At 43.3% G+C, this 23729-nt stretch overlaps 1 protein-coding gene across 4 annotated transcripts in view; it reads right to left on the reverse strand.

The window, feature by feature from the left end:
- XYLB (xylulokinase) overlaps positions 1 to 23729 on the reverse strand; it is an 830291-nt gene that overhangs the window by 697615 nt on the left and 108947 nt on the right. For all 4 annotated transcript variants that reach the window (XR_011199144.1, XM_069211091.1, XM_069211089.1 and 1 more), the window contains exon 4: positions 915 to 995. Coding sequence is in view for 3 of the 4 variants with exons in the window: in XM_069211091.1 (XP_069067192.1) it covers positions 915 to 995 (81 nt within the window). In the remaining variant the exon portion in view is untranslated. The remainder of the gene's footprint in view (positions 1 to 914; positions 996 to 23729) is intronic.

The raw sequence follows: 23729 nt of genomic DNA on the forward strand, positions 1-23729 counted from the left end.
CACTCCTCGTAATCAATCAATATTCACTGGGCCTACAGCACATTCGGGCATAGGCGCGCGCCCTAGCGCCGTCCAACGCTCTCCCATGTTCCCCACCGAGCCTGCCCACTGAAGCCGGACACTGATCTGCTTCTCTCCCGGGCGGGGACTTCCTTCGTTCCTTCCTTGGCCCGCTTGGCCCCAATCGATCCTTGGCAAGCAACGCCGGCACCGCACGGCAGGAGGCTCCTCCTCCACCCAGCCACGTCTCACTGCCTCGGAGAGGGCCCTGGTGCATGTGGGCCCGACCTCAGGGTCCGCGCCTTAAGATAGGCAGTGTGTTGCCCTCGGACATTCATCAACTCCTTACCATCCAGGGGAGCACCCACAAACAGGTGCCAAAACCACGCAGAGCCAGATATTCTGTCAAATATTTATCAGGCCGCGGGAGATCTTACAAAGCGTCCGCTCCAGCCGCCATCTTGGCCATGCCCCAGTTAAGTGTATCTTAATATAGCAACTATTATTTGTTTTACATTTCCTGAACCATTTTATGGAATACTGAAATCTTTTGTTAAAAGCAAAGTAATAACGTAAATATGCATGAGAATGTGAGCCTCATGCATATGCATTTTCAAATTAAAAGTTAAATCTTCTGTAATGAATGCTGTATTTTATCTGTGTGGCATAAAATGTACACTTAGTAAACAGAGACAAAAATCTAAGTTTACAACAGGTGGTATTCCAACAGGACTAATGAATGAGATGAAGAAACAGAAGAGAAAATCTAAGAGATATTCCTGTTTCATATTATCTTCAGGATATGCTGACATTTTACTGGCTCATGCATTTTCTTTATTTTATTTTTAAGTATAAACGAAAAATAAACTTCGGAAAAATTGCATACTGACAAATTCTGGTGTACTGTGCACTACCTGGCCTGTTCCAGATACTGCTCTGACGTCTTGAACATTGAATCCAACCGACTTCATCTTTTCCAAAATCATATCTAATGACTAAAACAAAAAGACAGGGCTATTAAATAGAATCAGGTGTAATCAGTATGCAGTTCTGAAAATAAAATCTTTTCACAAGAATTAATCTGATACATGAAGAACCTGAACGCTTTTGTCATATCTTTTAACATGGTATTACTAGTGCCCTCATCACAAGTATGGCAAAACGAAAACCCCAGGGTCAGTGGGGAAAATGCATGTGATCTGGTGTTTCCAGACTCGAAATTACCAAATCCGAAAACACCACACCCAGTTTTACTTGGTGCAGCTCTGCACCTACTTACTCAGAGAAGATAGTAAATATCAGCAGAATAGTCCCAGAGATTTGAAAAACATGCAGATATTAACCCAGCATTCGAAGCTCACCATCCATAGGTGTGTGGATACAGACAGGAATCAGATATTCAAGGCCCCTGCTACAGGCATACCTGAGTCTGGCCAATTGGTAATGAAGGTCCAGATAACTCAAAAGCCAAAAGATTCTAAAAGCATTCTCATTCACGAACCATTGTTACCGTACCTCTTTATGTGGCCACTTATGACAGGGTCATATAAAGTCAGAAAAAGTACCCATAGAAAGTGACCATTCTCATTAAAACAATTTGAAAAACTTTACTTCACAAAAGTGTTTGATAATGTATAAAAAAAACAACAAACAACATGTGAAAAACAGAATACAGTTAAAAGGACCATTCTGTGAAGAGGTTAAAACTACACAGAGATGAACACGTATAGGAAAGGAAAAGATAGACAAAACAGAGATGCAGGTTTCAATCATGAGGAAAAAATGAAAACAATAGAGAAAATATAAAAACAATCAAGCAAGACCAGTTTAAATAATTGATACCAGCACACAAACAGCGATAGAAAAACAGAGAAAGAAAAATGACAATCATAAAATAATCAGAGACACTCTCAGACCGACTTGAACACTCTTGCACCCACTCACAGATCCACTCATTCACATGCCTCTCACAGAGCCAATCAGAGACTCACATACCCACTCACAGATCAACTCAGACACTCATGTACTCCACTCACAGATCCACTCAGAGACTCATACATTCACTTACAGATCCATTTAGACACTCATGCAACTGCTTACAGATCCACTCAGACATTCACGCACCCTCTCACAAACCAACTCCCACTCCCACACACTCACTCACAGACCCACACAGACACTCACACACCCACTCACAGAAAGACTTTCACACCCACTCTCACACCCAGGGACACTCTCTCACACCTACTCTGGCACCCAGACAGTCTCACATCCACTCTCAGACCCACAAAGACCCTCTCACACACTGTCACACCCAGACACTGTCACACCCACTCTCACACCCAGAGACATCCTTGCATACCTATCCTCACAGAGACAGGCCCTGCAACCACAGCATGGCCACAGGGGGTTGGTCACAGGACCTGGCCTGCAGCCAACCCCCGCCACACATGGCCAAAGGTCTTGCATGGCAGTGGTCGGTTTAATGTATAGAAATTAAATTTACTTTACGTTAAAATAGAAATTCAATGAAAAAACTAAGGTTACAAGGCGGTTATACTTAGGAAGTAGAATTTGAAAAAACTAAGAAAAACACTTGAAAAACAAAGGGTATAGGGACATTATAGTTAGGTTCTGAATTTACTCTCACAAAACCTGAGAAATTCAGCAGTTATAGTTTGAGTAATTACCCCAGATATTACAGCACTCATGCCTACTTTTATAACATCAATAAAAATATCAATGAAACATTAGAAGTCAACTTTTTGAAGAAAAAAACTGTGCATGGTTGGGGGTGCAAGTTACAGTTATCTTAGGCTGCGAATTATAGTTACTTGAAATAACTATAACTGCTGGATTTCTCTGGTTTTGTGCAAGTAAATTCAGAACCTAACTATAACGTCCCTGTAACCTTTGTTTTTTGTGAATTATATATCTATATATATATATATATATATATATACATATATATATATATATATATATATATATATATAGATATATATATACACACACACACATATATATATATATGTCGCTAAAAAAAACCAAAGGTTAAAGTAACATTGCACTGAGGTGTGGTAAAAAGAGTTGTTTTCATTTGAAAAATAAAATCCTTATAAATTCACTGAAAAAAAACCAAAGGTTAAAATAACATTACCGTTAGATGAATTTGTCAAAGACAATATTAACGTTTCGAACTAAAAAACACAAATTATAATTAGCAGCAATAGCTATAGCTTGTGTCCCCCGGCATGCACTGCTTGTGACTTTACATATGACATCATTCATGTTATCTTCTATGTCATCACTGGTGACATCTTGAATTACACCACTAATGGCATCACTTATGACATAATTCAATGACTGTGCTAGTTTGTTTTATAGTTTACATAGTAGCAGGTGAGTTTCATATTACTTGTCTACCTAATTTTGTACAGCCTGGGTCCAGCTAATGGGTGCAAGTGTTGTCCATCAAAAACATGGATGAATGAATTGTAGATCAATAAGGACTTTATGCTCTATGTGAAATACTTATGTATATAATGGACATATAACCCTGTTGGGATAGGTTGTGATATTAATTTTGAGTGTGCCTTAGATTTTCTTAGTAGGATATCAGGAGATGTGTTCCATATATTAAATTAATGTAATCAGTGTACAAAAAGAATCAACAATTATTTTTCTAAAATAAATGCTTACAGGTATTTAAAAATAAAATTAAATCAAACCACAATAATGAAAACAATATAAATCCAATCGAACTAACGATAGAGGATCAGTTGGGGTTTGGAGGCGTGAGTCTTACTATTCGCACTCCAATCCAAGCAACAATAGGGAAAGCATTCGACAACTGATTAGATTTACTATTCCCACTCCAATTTAACCAATAGTAGGGAAAGTGTTGGTCTTTTGAAGGGTTACTTTTACTATTCCCATTTCAATGACTGCAACAGTAGAGAAGGTGTTGGATTTTGGAGGGGATCAATTCACTAGTCCCATTCCAATCTAAGCAAGATCTAAGATCTGTTTAACCAAAAGCATGGAAAGTGTTGGACTTAGAAGGAGTTATATTTACTATTCCTATCCCAATGTATGCAACAGTAGAGAAAGTCTTGGACTTCAGAGGGGTTAGATTTACTATTTCCACTCCAGTTTAAGCAACAGAAGGGAAAGCATTAGACTTCAGAGAACTTACAGTTATTACTGCCACTTCGGTCTAACCAGTATTATTGAAAGGGTTGGACTTTGGAGGGGTTATATTTACTATTCACATTCAATGTCAGACTGGGACATAAAAGTGTCCTGGCCTCCAAAAAAAGTGGCTCCTACTAAAAAATTAGAGCACCACACTAAAGAAAATGTGGCCCTCATTGGTACACTTGGCAGCTTAGACTTTTGTGACATATCTACTTGATGGTGTTTGAGGAAGCGGAAATACAGGCTTCTAATTGCTGCTCGCGTGGTTTGAAATGTTAGGGAAATGCATGACGGAAATTCATTATGTTGCCTCCTTTTTAAAAATAATACAACACATGCCTGCTCTTCTTATCACACTCTGTGCTATTGGTTTGGCGACTGTGCCTTCAGTGAGGCACTCTCATGCTTAAGGCATCTTCATGCTCTCAATCATATCTTGTTCCTCGTCACAACCTAGGCTATTGCCAACCCAAAACCCAAGTCAATATATAACTATTTTACTTAATATTTGTCATATTTATTGTTTGTCAATGGAAGCAAAAGGCACAAATCTATACTTGTCAAGTATATATCAACTAAATGAAGACACACCAAAGCCAACATCCCTCCTATGTTGAGACACCAAACATCTCAATGCTGTTTATAAAATTGACAGTTTGCTTACTTATATTTCAAGAGTGTTTCCCAGGACAGCCTTGTTGTTGAACTGTACGTATTGAATGATGCATGCTTCGCTTCATCTGGAGAAGGTTTTGCAAACTAGTAGCTTGTGAGCTACTGGTATCTCTCTGGCTAACTGTAGGTAATACTCTTGTGTGCAGCCCAGCTTACTACATAAGACGCTTTTGCTTGGTGAAAGTACTATATTTATACTAAAATGTCAGTGTGTCAAAGCAAAACAAAAATGTGTCTAAGTTCAGATTTCATAAACAGATTTGTGGATAAAAATGGTTGAAATTAAAAAATACATTTGAAACTGACATTTCACTGATAAATCATGTGGCCTTGGGGAGACAAAGCACTAATATTACTACCTTGGTGTCAGCTGCATTGCAGTATGGCTGTTATGTATTAACCATAGAGAGGCATTCCACATTGACAAAAAAGTTTTTTATTTTAGAATAATGCTGGTAATCATGCCAGATAAACTGACATGATGATTGCTGGTAATCTTGTGTTTAGTGACCATTAATGTAATCTTTTTTAATGTGTTCACAATTACAACTTTAACTATATTAGTAGTTTGGGGTGATATTCATTCATAAGCAGCTCTTATTACAGAACGGTTGAAGACCCCCGACTGCAGGTGCAGTACATCTGTTCTAAAAATAACAATCTCACACCATAACACACCATAACAATTAATATTTACTGATACAGTTCTAAACAAATCCATACTCATAGGGCAAGCAGTAACAACATTATACCAAGCATATACATTATAAGATCATCCAAAGGCCAAATATATGCAATGGAAAATATTAGCAGTCCCAACTGTTGTTAGCTGGTGTGGATGCGGAATTATATCTGTGGAAGCTGTCATGGTTGGTAGAGTGTGAGCTGATACTAGCCTACTGGTTCCCATATTTGTCCTCCTACTTAATAGATTTATCTTCTTACATCTACGGCATTTTCCTCTTTCCCTCCTGGAAAGTGAGAATGACAGTTGCAGATGCTTCATGGATGATGGCTAAATATAAAGGTGGGAAAGTCACTCAAACCTTGAGCCATTCTTCTACCACATGCCTGTCTCAGGTTGAGACCCCGTTGAAACTTCGAGCCCAAAACAAGCCAAGCTTTCATGGAGGTAATAAGGCCAAGGTGAAACACCTGCCGACCATGACACTTAGGGAAGCAGCCCAGGCTTGAGTCAGCTTTCTCTGAATCATGGCAAATCTCACCACTGAAACCTTAAGCCGTCCTTGTGCCACATGCCTGGCTCTGGCTCAGCTCAAGATCCATTTGAAACTTCGAGCACAAAACAAGCCAAGCTTTCATGGAGGTGATATGGCCAAGGTGAATCACCTGCTGACCATGAAAACTTAAGGAAGCATCCCAGGCTTGAGTCAGCATTCTCTGAATCATGGCAAATCTCCCTATGCCAAAAAAATATGTAACATCTGTAGTGAAGCAGAGTGGCATAGCCAGTGTGTAATAGGCCCTGGTGCAAGGAAGGAACTGGGCCCTCTGGCCACTGTTTGAATCATGAAATGCAGCAATAATCAGGATTTGGTGGGGCCCTCACAAGAGTGTGGGAGTGTGGGATCCAGTGCCACTGAACTAGCTGCACTCTTAGAAGCTATGCCTCCAGTGAGGCACACTTATAAGATTTGCCTTATGTGAAACTGTGAAAAATAAAATGATAATGCTGTCTGTTTCCCACCTCTCTTAAAATCCTTAAAGAATTCAAGACAAAGCCTTAGGTGGTCATTCTGACTTCGGCAGTCTTTACCGAAGACCGCTGTGTAAGCGGGCGCTGGAAGACCGTCAGTGATGGAGGTCTGAACACCGGGTCTGAACACCGCCGTTTTACGAGTCACCACAACACCGCCGAAAAATTACCAAAAAAACAACACTGACGGCCTAAATGATGGCGTGAAAGAGGCTTCTGCACCACCAGCACCGCCAAGCGGAGAACATCCATCCACCAAATCATGAATCACAAATCACCACCGCAGTCTTAGCATGGCATCAATCCATTGGCGATCCCAACCACCACAGGACAAAAGCACCTCCACCAGAACACTGCATCAAATTGGACAATACCAATACCCCACACTTGATACACATACACACACCACACACATCTGACCACAGCACTACAAAACACCCTCCCACACATACCCAGAACCCTTTGCACCCAAAAAGTTTGACCTAGCAAGGCAAGAGCACACTGACAGACGGCACTGCACCGAGATATCACAGGCACCATCACACTGAAGACGCATCACACAACACACAAAATCAAGAGAAACACAACATGCACATCACCACTGAACACAAACACCACAAACCACATGCACATCATATCACACCAACTCAGACCAACAAACAGCACACACAGCATCCCTGCACAATACACACCCCACCACCCACAACACAACCACCATGGCACCACAAAAAAAAACACGATTCACAGACGAAGAGTTGAGGCCATGGTTTACGAAATTATCAAAGTAGAGCTGCAACTGTTTGGAGCACAGGTCCAGCAGACATCCATAGCCCGGAAAAACGACTTATGGCAGAGGATCGTCTTCAAGGTGAACGCTGTGGTAAACCATCCACGCACAAGGGAGGACAGTAGGAAGGGGTGGAACGACCAATGGGGGGAAGGTATGGGCCATGGCTTCCAGACACCAAATCGCCATCATCAGGACTGGTTGTGGTCCCCTACCACCTCCACCAGAATTATCATTGTGGGAGGAGAAGGTCTTGGCCATCCTACACCCAGAGGGACTGAGGGGAATACCTAGTGGACTGGACACTGGTAAGTCAACTACACTCCCCGGCCAACATGTACCCCTGCACAGCATGCACCCACACCACACTCTCACCCCCTCACACCACCCTAATGTGCACAAATCCAGCATGGACCCAATACCCACACTTGCATTCCACAGCTCCCTACTAACACCACAGGCCCACCTAGTGCATGCATACCCCACACTGCAGCAACTACTACAACCACCAGAATGCAACACCCCCTACCATTGCATGACTGATGAATCCACTTCACATCTCTGCACCTGCATGTTAAACCATGTCACCCCCTTCACCAACAAGCAATTGGAATGCACATCAGTACATGACAATGACAGTAGCAAGACCAATACCAACTATTGGCCAAAATAGGACCATTGCAACATTCCACTGATGGCAACACAAGCAGTAGTCTAATGACTGTCAATGCCATTACATCCCTGCAAATCCAGTCAATGATGACATACAACCATGTGTATCACTTGTACAATACCATCATGTGAAACAATTCCTCTCATTCCACAGGTCTCCCAAGTACTGCCACATAGCAGAGGATGCCAGTGACAGAAAGCCCAGGCCTGAAGCAGGTCCAATAGAGGAGGAATCCCCTGGATGTCTAGATAAGGATGACGTACCTGGCCCACCAGCCATGAGTGGTCAGTCCACCACCACCAGCCTCACCCTGCCCACAACTGAAACCACCTTCCCTGTGGCACCCATTGCACTGCAGAGTCCACGTTCCCAAACTTGTGTCCCAAGGTCACATCAAACATCAGTGTGCTCCACAGGACAGAGGCATAAGTCAATATTGCAATCCCAAAACAATGACGGTCCTGGTGGCACCAGGAGGGGCGCAGGCATAGGGGATAAGGGCCAGTGGGAGAGCAACTGTGGGCCAAAGGACAAGGCAGCATCAGGACACGACTGGCCAGGAGGCCGTTTCCAGAGTCATGGGAGCCTACCAGCAAACCCAGCCAGATACTCGCCACCTTGCAGGAGACCCAAAGGCTGCAGGGGGAATACCACCAGGAGGCCATGCAGGAGTGGCAGCTACTCAATGCCACCATGGTCTCCATGTTAGAGGACTTCACAAAATCAGCTCCATCCTACATACATCATCCACCCAACAGAAGGCCCCATCCAGTAGTCACACAACACCACTGCCCTCTACATAAGCACCTGCTACTGGAATGGAGGCCCAGCAGGAGGACCCCACAGGTCACCAGTACCCCTATCCCTGCAGCTGAGGGACCCCCCTTAAAAGAGGTCAGCCATCTAGACATCCTGCAGGACTTGAGGCAAAGAGCAATCCCCCCCACCAGGAAGGGATCCCTCTCCTGAACTGTCACCCTTGTGTGCCATAGTTACACCCTGTTGTCTGTCCAATGGCAAGTTCCCATCAGGGACACAGGTCCTGTGAAGCATACAGCTGGACCACCCACTCTGATCTTTACCAAAACCAACCTCTGGACTGTAATGTAAATCACTCAATAAACACCAATTTGCACAAGTCATGGTGCATGTGTCTTCATTGTTTAAAGTGGCATTTCTGTTTAAAAGCAACAATCAAATACACGGATCGGCACTACAAGAATGTCAAAGTGACAGATGTAGTAGGGCTCTCCAGCAGGTGTACAAGTACATCCATATGGTAGTAACATCCTGTGTCAAGGATGCCAACAGAGATATCAGTAATCAGCTTGAAAACAGACATGTGACTTGAAGAGGGAAAATTACATGGAATTAGGCTCAATGTTGTAAGACACGTACTCCATATTCATACATCAACAGCAGTAGAACACAAACACAGGATGACTGCCCCAGCAGCTATTATACCACATATGTAAGAGCCTGCATTGTCACTCACAAACAGGTGTAGAAAAGTAAATATTTAACATAGGTGACATCCTCTACCGATCACCTCCTTTGAGTAGTCAGAAACAGGCAGGTAGTTGCCACACAGAAGCTGACAATGCAGCATGATAGGCCTACACAACAGGACAAGACTGATAAGTCCAACTTACATTTAGCCAAACAGTCAGACTGAGGATCCATAACCTTCGGTACAACCATAAGGATGTTCCGTTATGGCACCAGCATTTCACAAATGTTATAGGCAGCAATGCATTTCTACTACCCCTCATGGGAAGTCAGCTACCTTTCAGGGTCGAAAATCAAAATGGAAGGCAATAGTCTCCACACACACCTTGATGCATGCAAAATATGAGTACAGACTAGCTTCACTAATACATAGTCCAAGTGCACATGATAAACAAATCACACATACCGGTTTATCATTGAAAGTAGTGACGAATCAGGTCAGTCCTGTTGTCAGGTGCCTCATCCTTGTATGCCTCCTCCTCAGTATCAGAGTCACCGGCCCCAACCACTGCTCCAGCATCAATGCCCCCTCCTCGAACAGTGGGATGCGCCTTCTGAGGGCCAGATTATGGAGCATACAGCATGCAACCACCATCTTGCAGAATTTCCCTGGTCGGTATTGTAAGGCACCACCGGACACATGGAGGCAACAAAATCTAGCTTTCAAGAGGCCGAATGTCCTCTCAATCACCCACCTCGTCCAGCCATGTGCCTCATTGTATCTGTTCTCCCCTTCTGTAGTTGGATGTCTAACAGGAGCCAGGGCAGGTTGGAGTATCCGGAGTCACCTGTGTGGAAAAGGAGATATGACGATAGGTAACAATACTAGGCAGAGGGAAGATTGTGTAGGGAGGGTTATCAAACATCTGATATGGAGAGCAGTATACATACCTATTAGCCAGGCCCTTTCTCCCTGTAGCTGTAACATCATAGAATGGACACTGCTGTTCCTCAGGACCTAGGAATCATGTACCGATCAAGGGAATTTTGCTGTTACATGTGTTATGTACTTGTCTGCATGACACACCCTTGTACATTGAGCGGATATGTACTCTTACAGTTTCTGTAGACCTGTTCATTGGCCCTCAGAGGTACCAAGGCGATGTGAGTCCCATCAATGGCCCCTACTACATTTGGGACATGTGATATATTGTAGAAGGCTGCTTTAACAGTGAGCAATTCAGCACGTTGTGGAAACATTATGGTCCTGGTCACATGCTTGAGTAGGGTATCCAGCACATCCTGTAACACCTTACTGAACTTGGGCTGTGACATCCCTGCAGCCAGTCCAACAGTCACCTGAAATAAGCCACTGGCCAGAAATTGGAGGACTGCCAACACTTGGACTGTTGGAAGGATGGCATGGGGATTTCTCCAAGCCAGCAGGATGTCTGGCTCCAACTGGGTGACCAGTTCCCTGATGGACACACGGTTCAGTGGATAAGTCAGAATGATGAGGCGCTCTTCCATGGTGTCAAGATCTACTAGGGGCCGGTAAACTGGTGCATTCCTCATCACTCCATTTTGGCGGTATTTAGGCAGGGAGACAAACAACAATCTGGGCACCTCTCACAAAGCGGTGAACCAAGTATGACATACAACAATCATGAAGTATTGGTCACCTAAGTTGGCTGTCATGTTGTGGAAAGACACATTACTCCACACCCCATTCCTAGCCAGACAATTCCACATAATCCCTGTGACAAGGGCATGTAATCATAGACTTTCCATATGTTCCACCATACGGATTGTCAATACAGACATATGCAGTGACAAGTGTGGTGATGTCACCTGACACCCACTACATATGTGATTATTCACAAAATGTAACCTACATGAATAATTTTGTGACGATATGCAGGTAATGACATAGTGTGAACCCAGGACAGTCATGTAACATCCTAAAATGGCATCCGCCTGTCCTGCATGGAAGTGACCTAATGTCGCCGCCGGCAGTCGTCATGGCGGAAGACGGTTTGGACCGCGATGCAACTCCACATTGGTTAACATCGATGCCTATGGGACACTGGGACCAATGACGATCACCGCCGGTGCTGAAGGGCATGACCCTTGCGGTCGTGACCGCCATGTTGTATGGGCAAGCTCACTTGACTCCTGGCATTCGGGCAAGGAAGACCTCCACTTCTTGTGCTACTGTGTCCTGAATGTTGGAGCCATGATGGCACGTACTGCAGGGGATAGGGCCCCAGCCTTCACAGCTGAGGAGCTGGATAAACTGGTGGAAGGGGTCCTACCCCTGTATGGGCTGTTGTATGGGCCTCCAGGGCAACATGTCAGTACAACGTCCTTTGCCACACATTTCGTGTGATGTTTGACGGAGAATGTGTGTGCACATTGACATGTGATGACTGGGGTTTTGCATGCATATTATGTGTGTGGTATATTGGCAATGCGCATGGGTGGTGTATGTTGTGTGTGGCCAAAGGTTGCAGCTGTATTGGTAGCATCTACATCATGTCCGCGATTTTCAGAATGTTTCCCATGCAGGTCAGCGCCCACCAGAACCATGGGTTGTGGAGAGCCATCGCCAAGGAGGTGCGGACCCTGGGGATCTATAGCCGGCAGAGTACCCACTGCAGGAAGTGGTGTGAGGACCTGAGACGCTGGGCTCAGAAGACCACGGAGTCCCAGCTGGGGACGGCCTCCAAACATGGAAGGGGTGCCCGTCGGACCCTGACTCCCCTAATGGCCCACAGACTGGTGGTGGCCTACCCAGAGTTGGATGGGTGCTTGAGGGCAGCACAGCAGCCACAAGGGGCTATGTGTAGACTGTTAGGTGACTTCTGCATGGTTGTCTAATGTGACCCTCACTGGACTTGGGATTTATGTGGTCAGATGAAATTTACAGATCTGGTTGTCACACCAATCATGTTGGAGTGTGACACGTTAGCTATGTAGAGCCATGCAGGAACAGAAGTGGTGGTACTGTAACACACATTCTACTGTAGATATGGGTTACTCAAATGTTCAGGCATTTTAATGGCTTCATACTCCATCTCTGTGTATACTGTAGTAGCCCAAAGTGATCTTGTTGGCACTGTATTTGGGTATTGACAGGTATGTTTAGTTAACATTGCAACTGAGTTAACTGCAATATCAATGGACATCTGTACCAAAAGTAATCCACATGTACCTGTCATTTAGTTTGTGTGCACAGTTCCTCTGAGGTCAGATTTGTTTTATCCTGTCATGACTGACATGTAGTTGGGTATGTTAAAGGGTTAAATTGTTGGATTAGTCAGTTAGCCAGTTGACAGGCATGTAGGACTTTTCAATCAGGTGTCTAGGTTGCAGGGATCAGGTAACCAGTGATACGTTTGAACATGGCTTGCAAATGGGTTCTTGTTTGTATGTGAAGGGGATGTGTGGGTTTTTACCATTTCCTCCCTTTCTTTTTCTCCCACCCTCCTTCTTTCTCCACCTCTGTCTATGTGTGCATTAGCATCATCTGGCAAAGGATGAAGGGCACCCCGCAAGTGGGGATGCAGCAGCCCACAGGACCCAGGAGGCTGGCACCAGTGAAGCCGAGGAGACCAGTGGGACGGAGGGTGAGGCGAGCAACATGGGGGAGACTGGAGCTACCACCACATCTGATTCAGATTCCTCCTCCGATTGTGGCTCCTTGGCAGTGGTGGACTCATCTGGGACCACCCCAGCACCATCCTTGTCTGCGACCCCCCTTGCCAGCACCCCCCTCCCTATAGCTCCTCACCCGGTTGCTCATGACCACTCAACCCAGAAGAACGGGCGTCTCCTTCGCCACAGGCACCTCTGCTCCTGCCCCAGTCAGCCCTGCTGCCCTCAATGAGGAGGCTATTGACCTCCTGAGGTCCACTCCGTGGTGCAGACAACCATCATGAATGCCATCCAGGGACTGGCATTCCAGATGCAGCAGTCCAATGCCTACCTAGAAGGCCTTCACTGTGCTTTGCCTAGGCCTACAGAGATCGCTTCAGGCTCTTGCCTCCTTGTTGACAGCAGCCAGTGTCCCTTCATCTTCCGAGCCCCCTTCAGCTACCTGTTCCCAATCCACAACCCCTCTCCTTTCACCCATCCAAGGCACACCTACAGACCAGCATACACCCACTACAACAGACAAGGTGTGCAAAGACAAACATAAGCACCACAAACGAACCCACAGACATGCACACACACAACACACATCTGCATACACAACAGACACTTCCCACACTGCCTCCCTTACAGTCATATCACCACTCACACCTGCCAGCACTGCATCATCACACACTGGTCCTGCTAGCATTTCTGTCATACCCTCAATCACCACAACAGCAGACTCACAGACACCCATACTACACACCACATCCGCACTCACCACAACAACCTTCTCTGCCATCTGCAGTACATCCACCTCACTTGCACACACCACCCCAACATTCACTCACATGTCTTCCATTCCCTCTCCCTGCATCTCCACCCCTCCTCTTCCCATGATACGCACATACACCCACTCACCCACCCTACATACACCCGCCACACACATGCACATATTGCACACACAAACATCAACGTACAGCACACCAACACGTCACACCAGCACTCCTACCTCCACTCCCATCCCTCATTCATGTGACCGCCTGTGTACTTAAAAAAGTCTTTCTTGCTGCCCTTGACCTCTTCTCTACTCCTCTCCCACCCTGTGTTGCCACTAAATGTCATGTGTCTCTGCCCCTCCCAGGCCCTTCCACCTCCCATTCCCCTAGTGCCCCCTTTGGTGTTTCCCCTGCTACTCCACCCAGCAAAAAGTCCACCCCTTCCAGAGCCAAAGTCCCCCCTCCCAAGCCCAAACAGAGGCATTCGACTGCTAAATCCAAGCCACCCCCACCACCACCACCACCCCCAAGCCCCTGAGGTACCGGCATGCCCAATTGATGCCCCTATGACGTGGAGGCCTATTTGCTGTCAGGAGTCAAGTTGGGGCCAAGATATATGGACTGTGTGTCCTGCAGTTCTGCAAGTTGGACTTGCCATTTGGCACATTTTATATATAGTTTATTTTAATTTCATAGTTCCCAATACATCTACCCACATTGCTGTGGCTGACAAGATGAGATGATTGTGTTGGTTGCCTTCTATATGGTGGTGTGACATCTGTGTGCAACGGTGTGTGAGGTCTGTGTATGGGTTGCATCTGTGTTGTTGCATGCACCTCGTAGATGGGTAGTGCCATGTGCATGTTGTTATGTGTCTGTCTGTTTGCTTGTGGGATTGTATGGGGTGTTGTGTGCGTGTGTGTGTATTTGGTGCTGCATCTGTGGATTTCTTTGTATGTTGTTGTACGTGATGTGTCACCTGTGTCATTGTTTGGATGTGTGTTCACTGCTATTGATTGTGTGTCATTGCTACAGACAGTTTTTGGTGTGTGTGGATGTGTGGTGTTTCACAACGTGCCTATCTATGACTGCGTTGAATTGTTTGTGGTCTAGTCATCATTGTGTGATTATGGGGTGTTGTGTGTGGATGTGTATGACTGTGCTGGTGGTGTTTGTGTGCACTGTGCTGTGTGTTTGGCACGTATCTGCTTGGCTTTGTGTGTATTGGGTACTTGGCTTTTAAGTATTTTGTGTGTGCGTATATATGTGTGTGCTGGTACTGTACATTTATATGTGTGTATGTGTGGCATTCACTGTCTGTGAAAGCAGTGTGTGTAATGTGTGGGTGTGTATCACTGCCATTTCCTCCACTATGTGCTACGCGTACTTAGGGTTGTCGTCTGTGTCGTTGTTGCTGGCCCTGAAGGTGTATAGCGAGGTACAACGCTGGGAGGACTTGCAGTTCGTTTGTCATGGCGGCCGCAGATGCGTCTGTGTACCTGGAGGTGGGTGTCTCCTTTTGTACTTTCAGTTTCTGCCAAGATTTTCGTCATGGCCGTCCAGCCCGCCCTGGATATACTGACAGTCTGGTGACTCGTAATACAGTGGGCGGGACATTGGTTCCCGCCAGGCTGAAGTTGGCTACCACCGCCGGCTGCTGCTCGTCCGCGGTAGCAGTACTGGCGGTAAGTTGTCTGTGTTGTGTTGGGTTCACCGCCTTACTGGTTATATGGCGGTCTGCACTGCCATCCTGGCGGCGGTCTCACTGCCACCGCCGGCATGGTGGTCCGGTTACCGTCAAACTCGGAATGACCACCTTAATCTTGGATGTCAAAAGAAGACAGACGAAGATGCTCATCTGCTTTCTGAATAGCACATACAATGTAACTGGATAATCGGGATTTATTCCTGGCTTCCCTGCTTGACAAAATAGTGTAACTTAGGCAAATACTTTATTGAACCAACCTGTTCTTTTTTTGTTCATTGTTTATGAGAGCACTTTCAAAAATAGGAGTTCAGGGTGTGCGCTGTACAATAACGTCTAGTGATTGAGTTACTAGTCTACATCAGTGCTTATCTGCGATATCAATTGAGGTCTACATGATGACCCCTGACATCTTTCTTAGTTTAGGTTAACGAATGCTTTCAAGTTATGTTTGAAAGCTCTCACAACAACGTTTAATAAATTCACAGATCTTGGGCTGAAGCGCTTCACATGTTAAGAATATGCTATTTAAAATTTTGAAGACATCAGTTTATCACATTCTACAATATCTTTGTTGCATGATTTAAATGCGTTGGCTAATATTTTCAATGGTTGCATGTGCACAGCTTTTTAGTCCCAGCGCCTCTTAATGACTATCAGAGCACCTGAAGTATGATTGTCAGTGGTTTGTGTCCATAGATTACTTATTTAGCTGTGACGTACCTGTGACTCCGCTGCACTAGCATAGGGCAGCTGAGCAGCTGAGCAGCTGGACAAGGCAGGGAAGCACCAGATGCAGCAAAGAGAATAATCAGCCAAAGAAACTGCAGGTCCCTTTCAAGATGGTTGTTTTCAGGATTAAGTGAAATGAGCAATACCTGTTCTAATTTTAATAATTATTATACACACTGAAAGCACGTCCTTCCTGCCAGCAGGCTGCATTTAGCCAATCAGAACACACCAGCTGGACTTCTCCCTCTCCCTCCCCGCAACCACCCTGCCCACCCCCAAGGAATTATGAGCCGTCAAGTAGAACGTGAAAGCACTGAGGATGGTTGGTGAGTCACTCAGTCGAGCTCGTCCAAAAGTGAAACCAATGACTAGTTCCAGCATAAAGTCGCAGAAGCACTGGATCTTCTGATTGGATAAGCCACATTGCCCAAAATGTGTTGTGCACTACTGCTCAGTCCAATTACAGTGACATAGATTAGTCACATAGCATTGTGGTGGTTGTAGTTGCCTCGCCTAAGTCTCCTGGTAGAATTTTAAATATGAGTGCTGCCCATCACTGTTGATCTCTCTCCCTGTCCTACTTCACCACTGTCAATCCGATATGTTGCCCTGCAAGCAGCAGGCTGATATTAACTTGTCAGCCTATGTTGCCCCAGCCGGAAGCAACAAAACACCAGCCCACTGACAGGCCCAGTTAGGCGGCCCATAAGGCAGTGCCTGAATTCCTGATAGGGCAGTTCAACGCTGTTCCCACTCCACAGTATGTAACAGTAGGGAAGGTGTTGGACTTTGGAGGAGTTAGATTTACTATTACCACTCCCGTCTAAGCAACAGTGGGAAAAGTGCAGGACTTTGGAGAGGTAAGATTTACTATTTGCACACCAGTGTAAGCAACAGCAGGGAAAGTGATGAACTTCACAGGGGTTATTTTACTATTCCCACGTCGATATATGTAACAGAAGGGAAAATGTTGATCTTCCTACGGAAAATGTATTCCATTCCAACTTATAATTACTTTATACAAAACTTTAAAATAATATAAGCTTAAAAATATTAAATATTGTTTTTAAATTAAATTAATGCATTTAAAATCAATTCCCTATCTACATCCCAGAAAAACACAAACACCCCAAAAAATAAAACATATTTCAATTAAAATATTACTTTAATTAAACAAATACAATTAAATACAAATTAGAACATACATTTTACAAGTACTAATATTAAAAGCATGTCAGAATACATTAATAAATAAGTCGAATAAAACAGACAATTTTAATAATAAACCATTTAAAATATAAATAATTATCAATAAAATAATTACAATTAACAACTATTTTAAAAATATACAATTTCAACAACTCCTTACACTATTTCACTACTTATCCAACAACCCACTGCTAAAATATAAATTACTGACAAAAGTATAAAAATGTAAAAATAGAATGTAATTTTAGAATTAAACTTAAATAAATAAAATAACAATCAAATAGTAAACAGTTAAGAAATAGTCAACTGAATATTTAGTTAAAAAAAAAAAATAACATATAAATAAATTATTTTATAATTTAATTAACTTCTGATCCTGATCCACTGTGAACCCAACAACCCACAACTTAAATATAAATGACTAACATAAATATAGAAATAAAAATAAAAATTAAGATTACCAAATGAAATACAAATAAATAATAAAATGTTACACATTTACATAATTATCAATTGCATATTTAACAATAAAAACTAGTTACAATTAAAATGATTATAATATAATAAGCTTCCACATTTATTCCACTACAAACCAAATAACCCATTTCCACATTTTTAATTATTAATTACACTTAAAAAAGAAATTACGCATTTAAAATGAAAAATAGACATTAAAAATGTATAACAATTATACTTAGCATATTTAATTAATAAAAAACAATATATTATAATTCTATTAAAGCAAATGATATTAAATATGGCAATATTCTTTACAACTAAATTAATTACCAAAATAAAATATTCTTACCTTAGATAGTCTGTTCCACAATATTTTGGTAACACTATTTTTGACACAAAATTCATGTCATGCGGTATTTTTAATATGTTATTTTGGGCATTCACCCTTTGGGGTAGCGGAATTCACTTAAAATACCAGACATAAAAAGTTACAGACCATCTAGATGTGTACTTGTTGGTTGGTGAGAGAATTTCTGTGAAAGAGAGCTACTCCATCTTCCATCTTATTGCCATGGTTGAGGGACATAAATAAGAAGCCATTGGGGCAGGAAGACTTTTTATGGTTAATCCATGGCTTTTGAGGATGAGGGTATCAAGGTTATTTTACTTTAGACAGTCAGCCAATTTGTTGTGGTGTGTCATTTCAATTATAGAGGAGTGATTTTGCATGGTTTGTATGAGATTATTTACTTATATGAATGTGGCTGCTAATGATCAGTAGGTAAGGTTGGCTATATATATGCTGAGGATGTGAACAACAGAAGGTGGGACTGATGTTTAGTTGGGTCTGCACAGGTTTGGTTGATGGTGAAATACTTTAGTAACATTGTACGAGTACTGGATTCAGAATTAGGCACAGACACAGCACTTTCATTTTGCTTCTATGAACGAGTGCTGCAAATTGTGCTTCTGGCTATGTTTCAGTAGTTTTCTGTAGGTGTCAGAGGTCTATTTGGGATTAAAGATTTCTAGATTAAAGGGGTTGTTCTGTAAAAGAATGAAACTTCAAGACGGAAGGCATTAGTAAGGCAGAGAAACGTCTAATTTGGAAAGGGTCACATTGTGAATTTGAGCTCTTGAATGCTTTTGGCCAGGTTATTTAAGTATTTGTAAGCTTGCTAGCAGAACTCTCAAATTTGTGGATTTGTCATGACCCTGTCCTTGTATTATTTGACAGTACTTTCTTTTTTGTCAGGTTAATTTTCAGGGCATCCAAATGAGTGAATCTGGTTGGTGCATTCATCTGTGAGCAGTAATGTAAAACACAACAGACTAATAATGGGATTTGGTTGATTCCATTTATTTGATTTGCATGAACTGCTGTAGTAATTTGGGCACTCACTTTTTCTCATTCTGTCAGAGAGCCTAATTAAGGCAAAAAATGATAACAGCTCCACTGTACAACTGGGAAGAACACATTTAAATAACAGATTGCTGGTATTTGAAAATATTGACACTAGTAAAAACAATTTTAATGCAAAATATTTGGGCACACTCATATTAGTTTGCCCCAGTCACTCTAATTACTATTGGACCAAAGAGAAACGTATGATGTATTGTTCCATAGCATGAACTATTTTACTAACGGCCTGATTAGGAGTCTGGCAGTCACAATACAACCAGAATCGTGGTGGCGGTCCGACCACCACACTATGAGTTTGACTTGCGGACCCACCAACAGACCGCCGTCTCTGCCAGGATGCAAGATCCCAATGGGCTGACGGCGGTCCTGGTTGTAATCAGCCAGGGTGGTGCTGAACACAGTGCAGCTGATTACAACCTTGTTCTCCCCCAGCCTTTTCATGGAGGTTTCCCCACTATGAAAAGGCTGGTGGATAACAAGGACTGGGGGCCACAGGGGGGCCCCTGCACTGCCCAGGGCATGGGCAGTGCAGGGGCCACCCTGCCCAGCACCCTCGGAATGGGCACTGTCCATTCCAAGGGTGCTGGCTTGCCCTCTCTGTGCTACATGAGAGCACTCAGCTCCTTTAAGGGAGCCGAGTGCTATCTCGTAGCACTGTTCCAGCCAGTCTGACTGGATGGAATGTTCTATTTCAAGGTTTCCACCAGTCAGCCAAGTCAGACCAGCAGAAATCTTGTAATAGGCTTGGGGGGGGGGGGTGTACACCACAACCATGGCAGTGGTGTCCTCCCTTGAGTTTGATGGTCCTGCGTTGGGACAGCCAAACTCGTAATCAGCCCCTAGGTTTCACTAGGTTTCAATTTTGCTAAGATTATTTTTTGAAGCATTCTAATCCATCTTAAGCACCTCTATACAGTTGTAACAACTTTATGGCCTTTTTTGATGATTATATCTCATGTTTAGACTCCTCTAACACAGAGAGGAGAGAAGTCTAGAATTGTGATTTAATCAACAACACAGGTTTACAAAACAGAACACTTCCAGAGAGAAACTATACGTTTAATGCACTTATTGGAATAACACTAAAGTAAAACGTTTGTCAAACAGAGGACGAAAAGTATGATGCCACCATATTTGTCTTTAGAAAGAGGAATGTATTTGAAAGAAGGTTAAGATAAGAAAGAGCTGTTATCATATAAAAACATATTCATAACCCACAACCCAACACTATGGCACATCTCCCAGTTTGCAAAGTAAAGCAATGTAATTATTCAAGTAAAGGGCATCACTGCACTCCCGAATGACACCACAACCTCCTGTCATGCCGAAATAAATTCAATCCCCATGAATACATAATACGTAATTGATAGTCCTAATACCCGGTTCCACGGGAATCAATACCCCCTCAAGGTGGCTCACGACTATTTCCAGAACATTATAATGAAAGAACATTTCTGTCAAAGGTATGCAAAGAAATCCCTCTCATCCATGTATGTACAGAGTCTCTCTGAGGCCACAGGATATATTAGATGTAGGAATTTTATGTGTGATGTACTACTGATTTATAATTTCACATGCAGACCACCTATATGGTATGGTGCTGTAAGCGTTGGGAATAACCCATTACAGGTCTGAATACAATTTGTTTTTATAAGCACATCCAAATGCACAGAGGCTTGTAAGTATACTCTAGTTAATTAGCCCATGGGATGCAAACTGCATAGTTACTGACACTTTGTTTGGGAATAACAGGTCAGTGTCTGAGTTGCAAATACTACAATCTCTTTTTTCTCCCACTCTAAAATCAGTTTTACATTTATCAACGGTCTTTACAGGCCCTTGCCAAAACAGGTCTGGTAAAGTCAAACAATCTCCCTGATTCAGCAGCTTACTTAAAAGTATCCAATAAATTCTAAAAGATGAATGATATAACAAGGTTGATATTTCGAGGATGATAGTAATATCTACCTGGAAGGTGGTATCCTTTATAAATGCCTTTACTGAAGCAAGCCTATTTAATGCATATTTCATTCATTCATCCTGTAGCCCCCTGCACCTGTTCTCCGCCAGCCTTTTCATGGCGGTGGGACCACCATGAAAAACTGGAGGGATAACAAGATTGTAATCAGTAGAGCTGTGCTGACTGATTACAACCTGCATCCCCCATCAGCCTATCGGGATCAAAGATCCTGGCGGGGGTGGTGTTGGTGGGTCTGCCTGCAAACCTCGTAATGTGGCGGTCTGACCGCTGCAACCACGGCGGTCTGACCGCCGCCATAGCATCGGCAGTCCTTAGACCGTCAATGTCGTAATCAGGCCCTGAGTCTTCGGTCCATGTCTTGGTTTGTGATACAGCCTGGTGGGGTCTCTCTACTTGCTACCTCCTGGATTCCAGGAATAGGAGACTCCAACACGAGTGCAGGAAGGAGAGTAGTACTCACTTATCAAGTCAATGGAAAGCTGGAGGAATACATTTAAAGCAGCAGCTGAAATTGCACAACAGCATTATACACTGTGGATGCGAAGTTCAACACCGTTGTGCCTTCAGGACTAAGCACTAGGAGAAGCAACTGTATTCCAATACTCCCCTGATAAGTTGGTGTTAGTATTACAAAAGATTTTGTTCTGCTTTAAAGTTACCTCTCAGAGGTTCATTTTCATTTTTGGCCTTGTAAGAATAACCCTGCACAAAAAAGCTAGAGGGTAACATTACTTCTCCCTGCCAGGCACTGATAAACAGATAAAAGTCATACTGGAGTACTTTAAAAAGTACACGGGGACATACGGAGGCAAAATTATAGAATCATTAATCTCCCATTATGATGTCATTGAAATAGCAAGTAAGGAAGTATCACTGATACTAACATAGCAAGATATAAAATAAAATTATTTTGTCACCCGGATAATCATAAACTCAAACTTTTGGTACAAGTTCACCAATCTCATCTGATTATGGACACTTAAATTGCTACAAATGTATTACCCTTGTCATTCAACAAATCTCTATTACGCATTCTGGATGATGTTTACTTTAAAGGGATTGATCAAAAGAGGTCATTACAGTCTATTAGCAACATTAATGGGATTGAATCAATTGTTAAAGTGAATGACATTATTGACATGAATCAACAAAATTTGTATGTGAGTGGTTATCTCGAGAGGAATCATTTAACAACACCTACACTGAGCAATCTCAATGCTAGTTCAAAGCAAACATTCTGCTCCTCTCCCAACTTTAATTTCCCTTTTGATTAATGTAATAAAACTCTGCCAACATATCCAATGTTGCCATTAATGAACTAAATTGGCAAAACCTCACATATTGCAGTTACGACTCTAAACTGGCAATCAACAAAATGTTTCCACCCTGCTGCTTGCTTGGCATAACGATAAATAAGGACAACTGGTAACAACGTTAACATGTACTTGTAATACAATTCTAAATAAAATGTACAACCTAAACTTTTACAGTCATTGATATTTGACTGGAAAAAGGTTACACCAGGAATGTGGCATTCCTATAGGCCGACAATAGGAAAGTACCATCTTGCCTAGCATGTTACCCCCATTTTCACTGTATGTATGTATGTTTTAGCCCCTGTGTCACTGGGATCCTGCTAGGCAGGACCCCAGTGCTCATAGTATGTGCCCTGTATGTGTTCCCTGTGTGGTGCCTAACTGTATCACTGAAGCTCTGCTAACCAGAACCTCAGTGTTTGTGCTCTCTCTGCCTTCTAAATTTGTCACTGCAGGCTAGTGACTAAATTTACCAATTCTCATTGGCACACTGGTACACCCATATAATTCCCTTGTATATGGTACTTAGGTACCCAGGGTATTGGGGTTCCAGGAGATCCCTATGGGCTGCAGCATTTCTTTTGCCACCCATAGGGAGCTCAGACAATTCTTACACAGGCCTGCCACTGCAGCCTGGGTGAAATAATGTCCACGTTATTTCACAGCCATTTTTCACTGCACATAAGTAACTTATAAGTCACCTATATGTCTAACCTTCACCTGGTGAAGGTTGGGTGCCAAGTTAGTTAGTGTGTGGACACCCTGGCACTAGCCACGGTGCCCCCACATCATTCAGGGCAAATTCCCCAGACTTTGTGAGTGCGGAGACACCATTACACGTGTGCACTATACATAGGTCACTACCTATGTATAGCGTCACAATGGTAACTCCGAACATGGTCATGTAACATGTCTAAGATCCTGGAATTGTCCCCCCAATACCATTCAGGTATTGCGGGGACAATTCCATGATCCCCCGGGTCTCTAG

The sequence above is a fragment of the Pleurodeles waltl genome, chromosome 10 (assembly GCF_031143425.1).
Source record: "Pleurodeles waltl isolate 20211129_DDA chromosome 10, aPleWal1.hap1.20221129, whole genome shotgun sequence".
Taxonomy (NCBI): Eukaryota; Metazoa; Chordata; class Amphibia; order Caudata; family Salamandridae; genus Pleurodeles; species Pleurodeles waltl.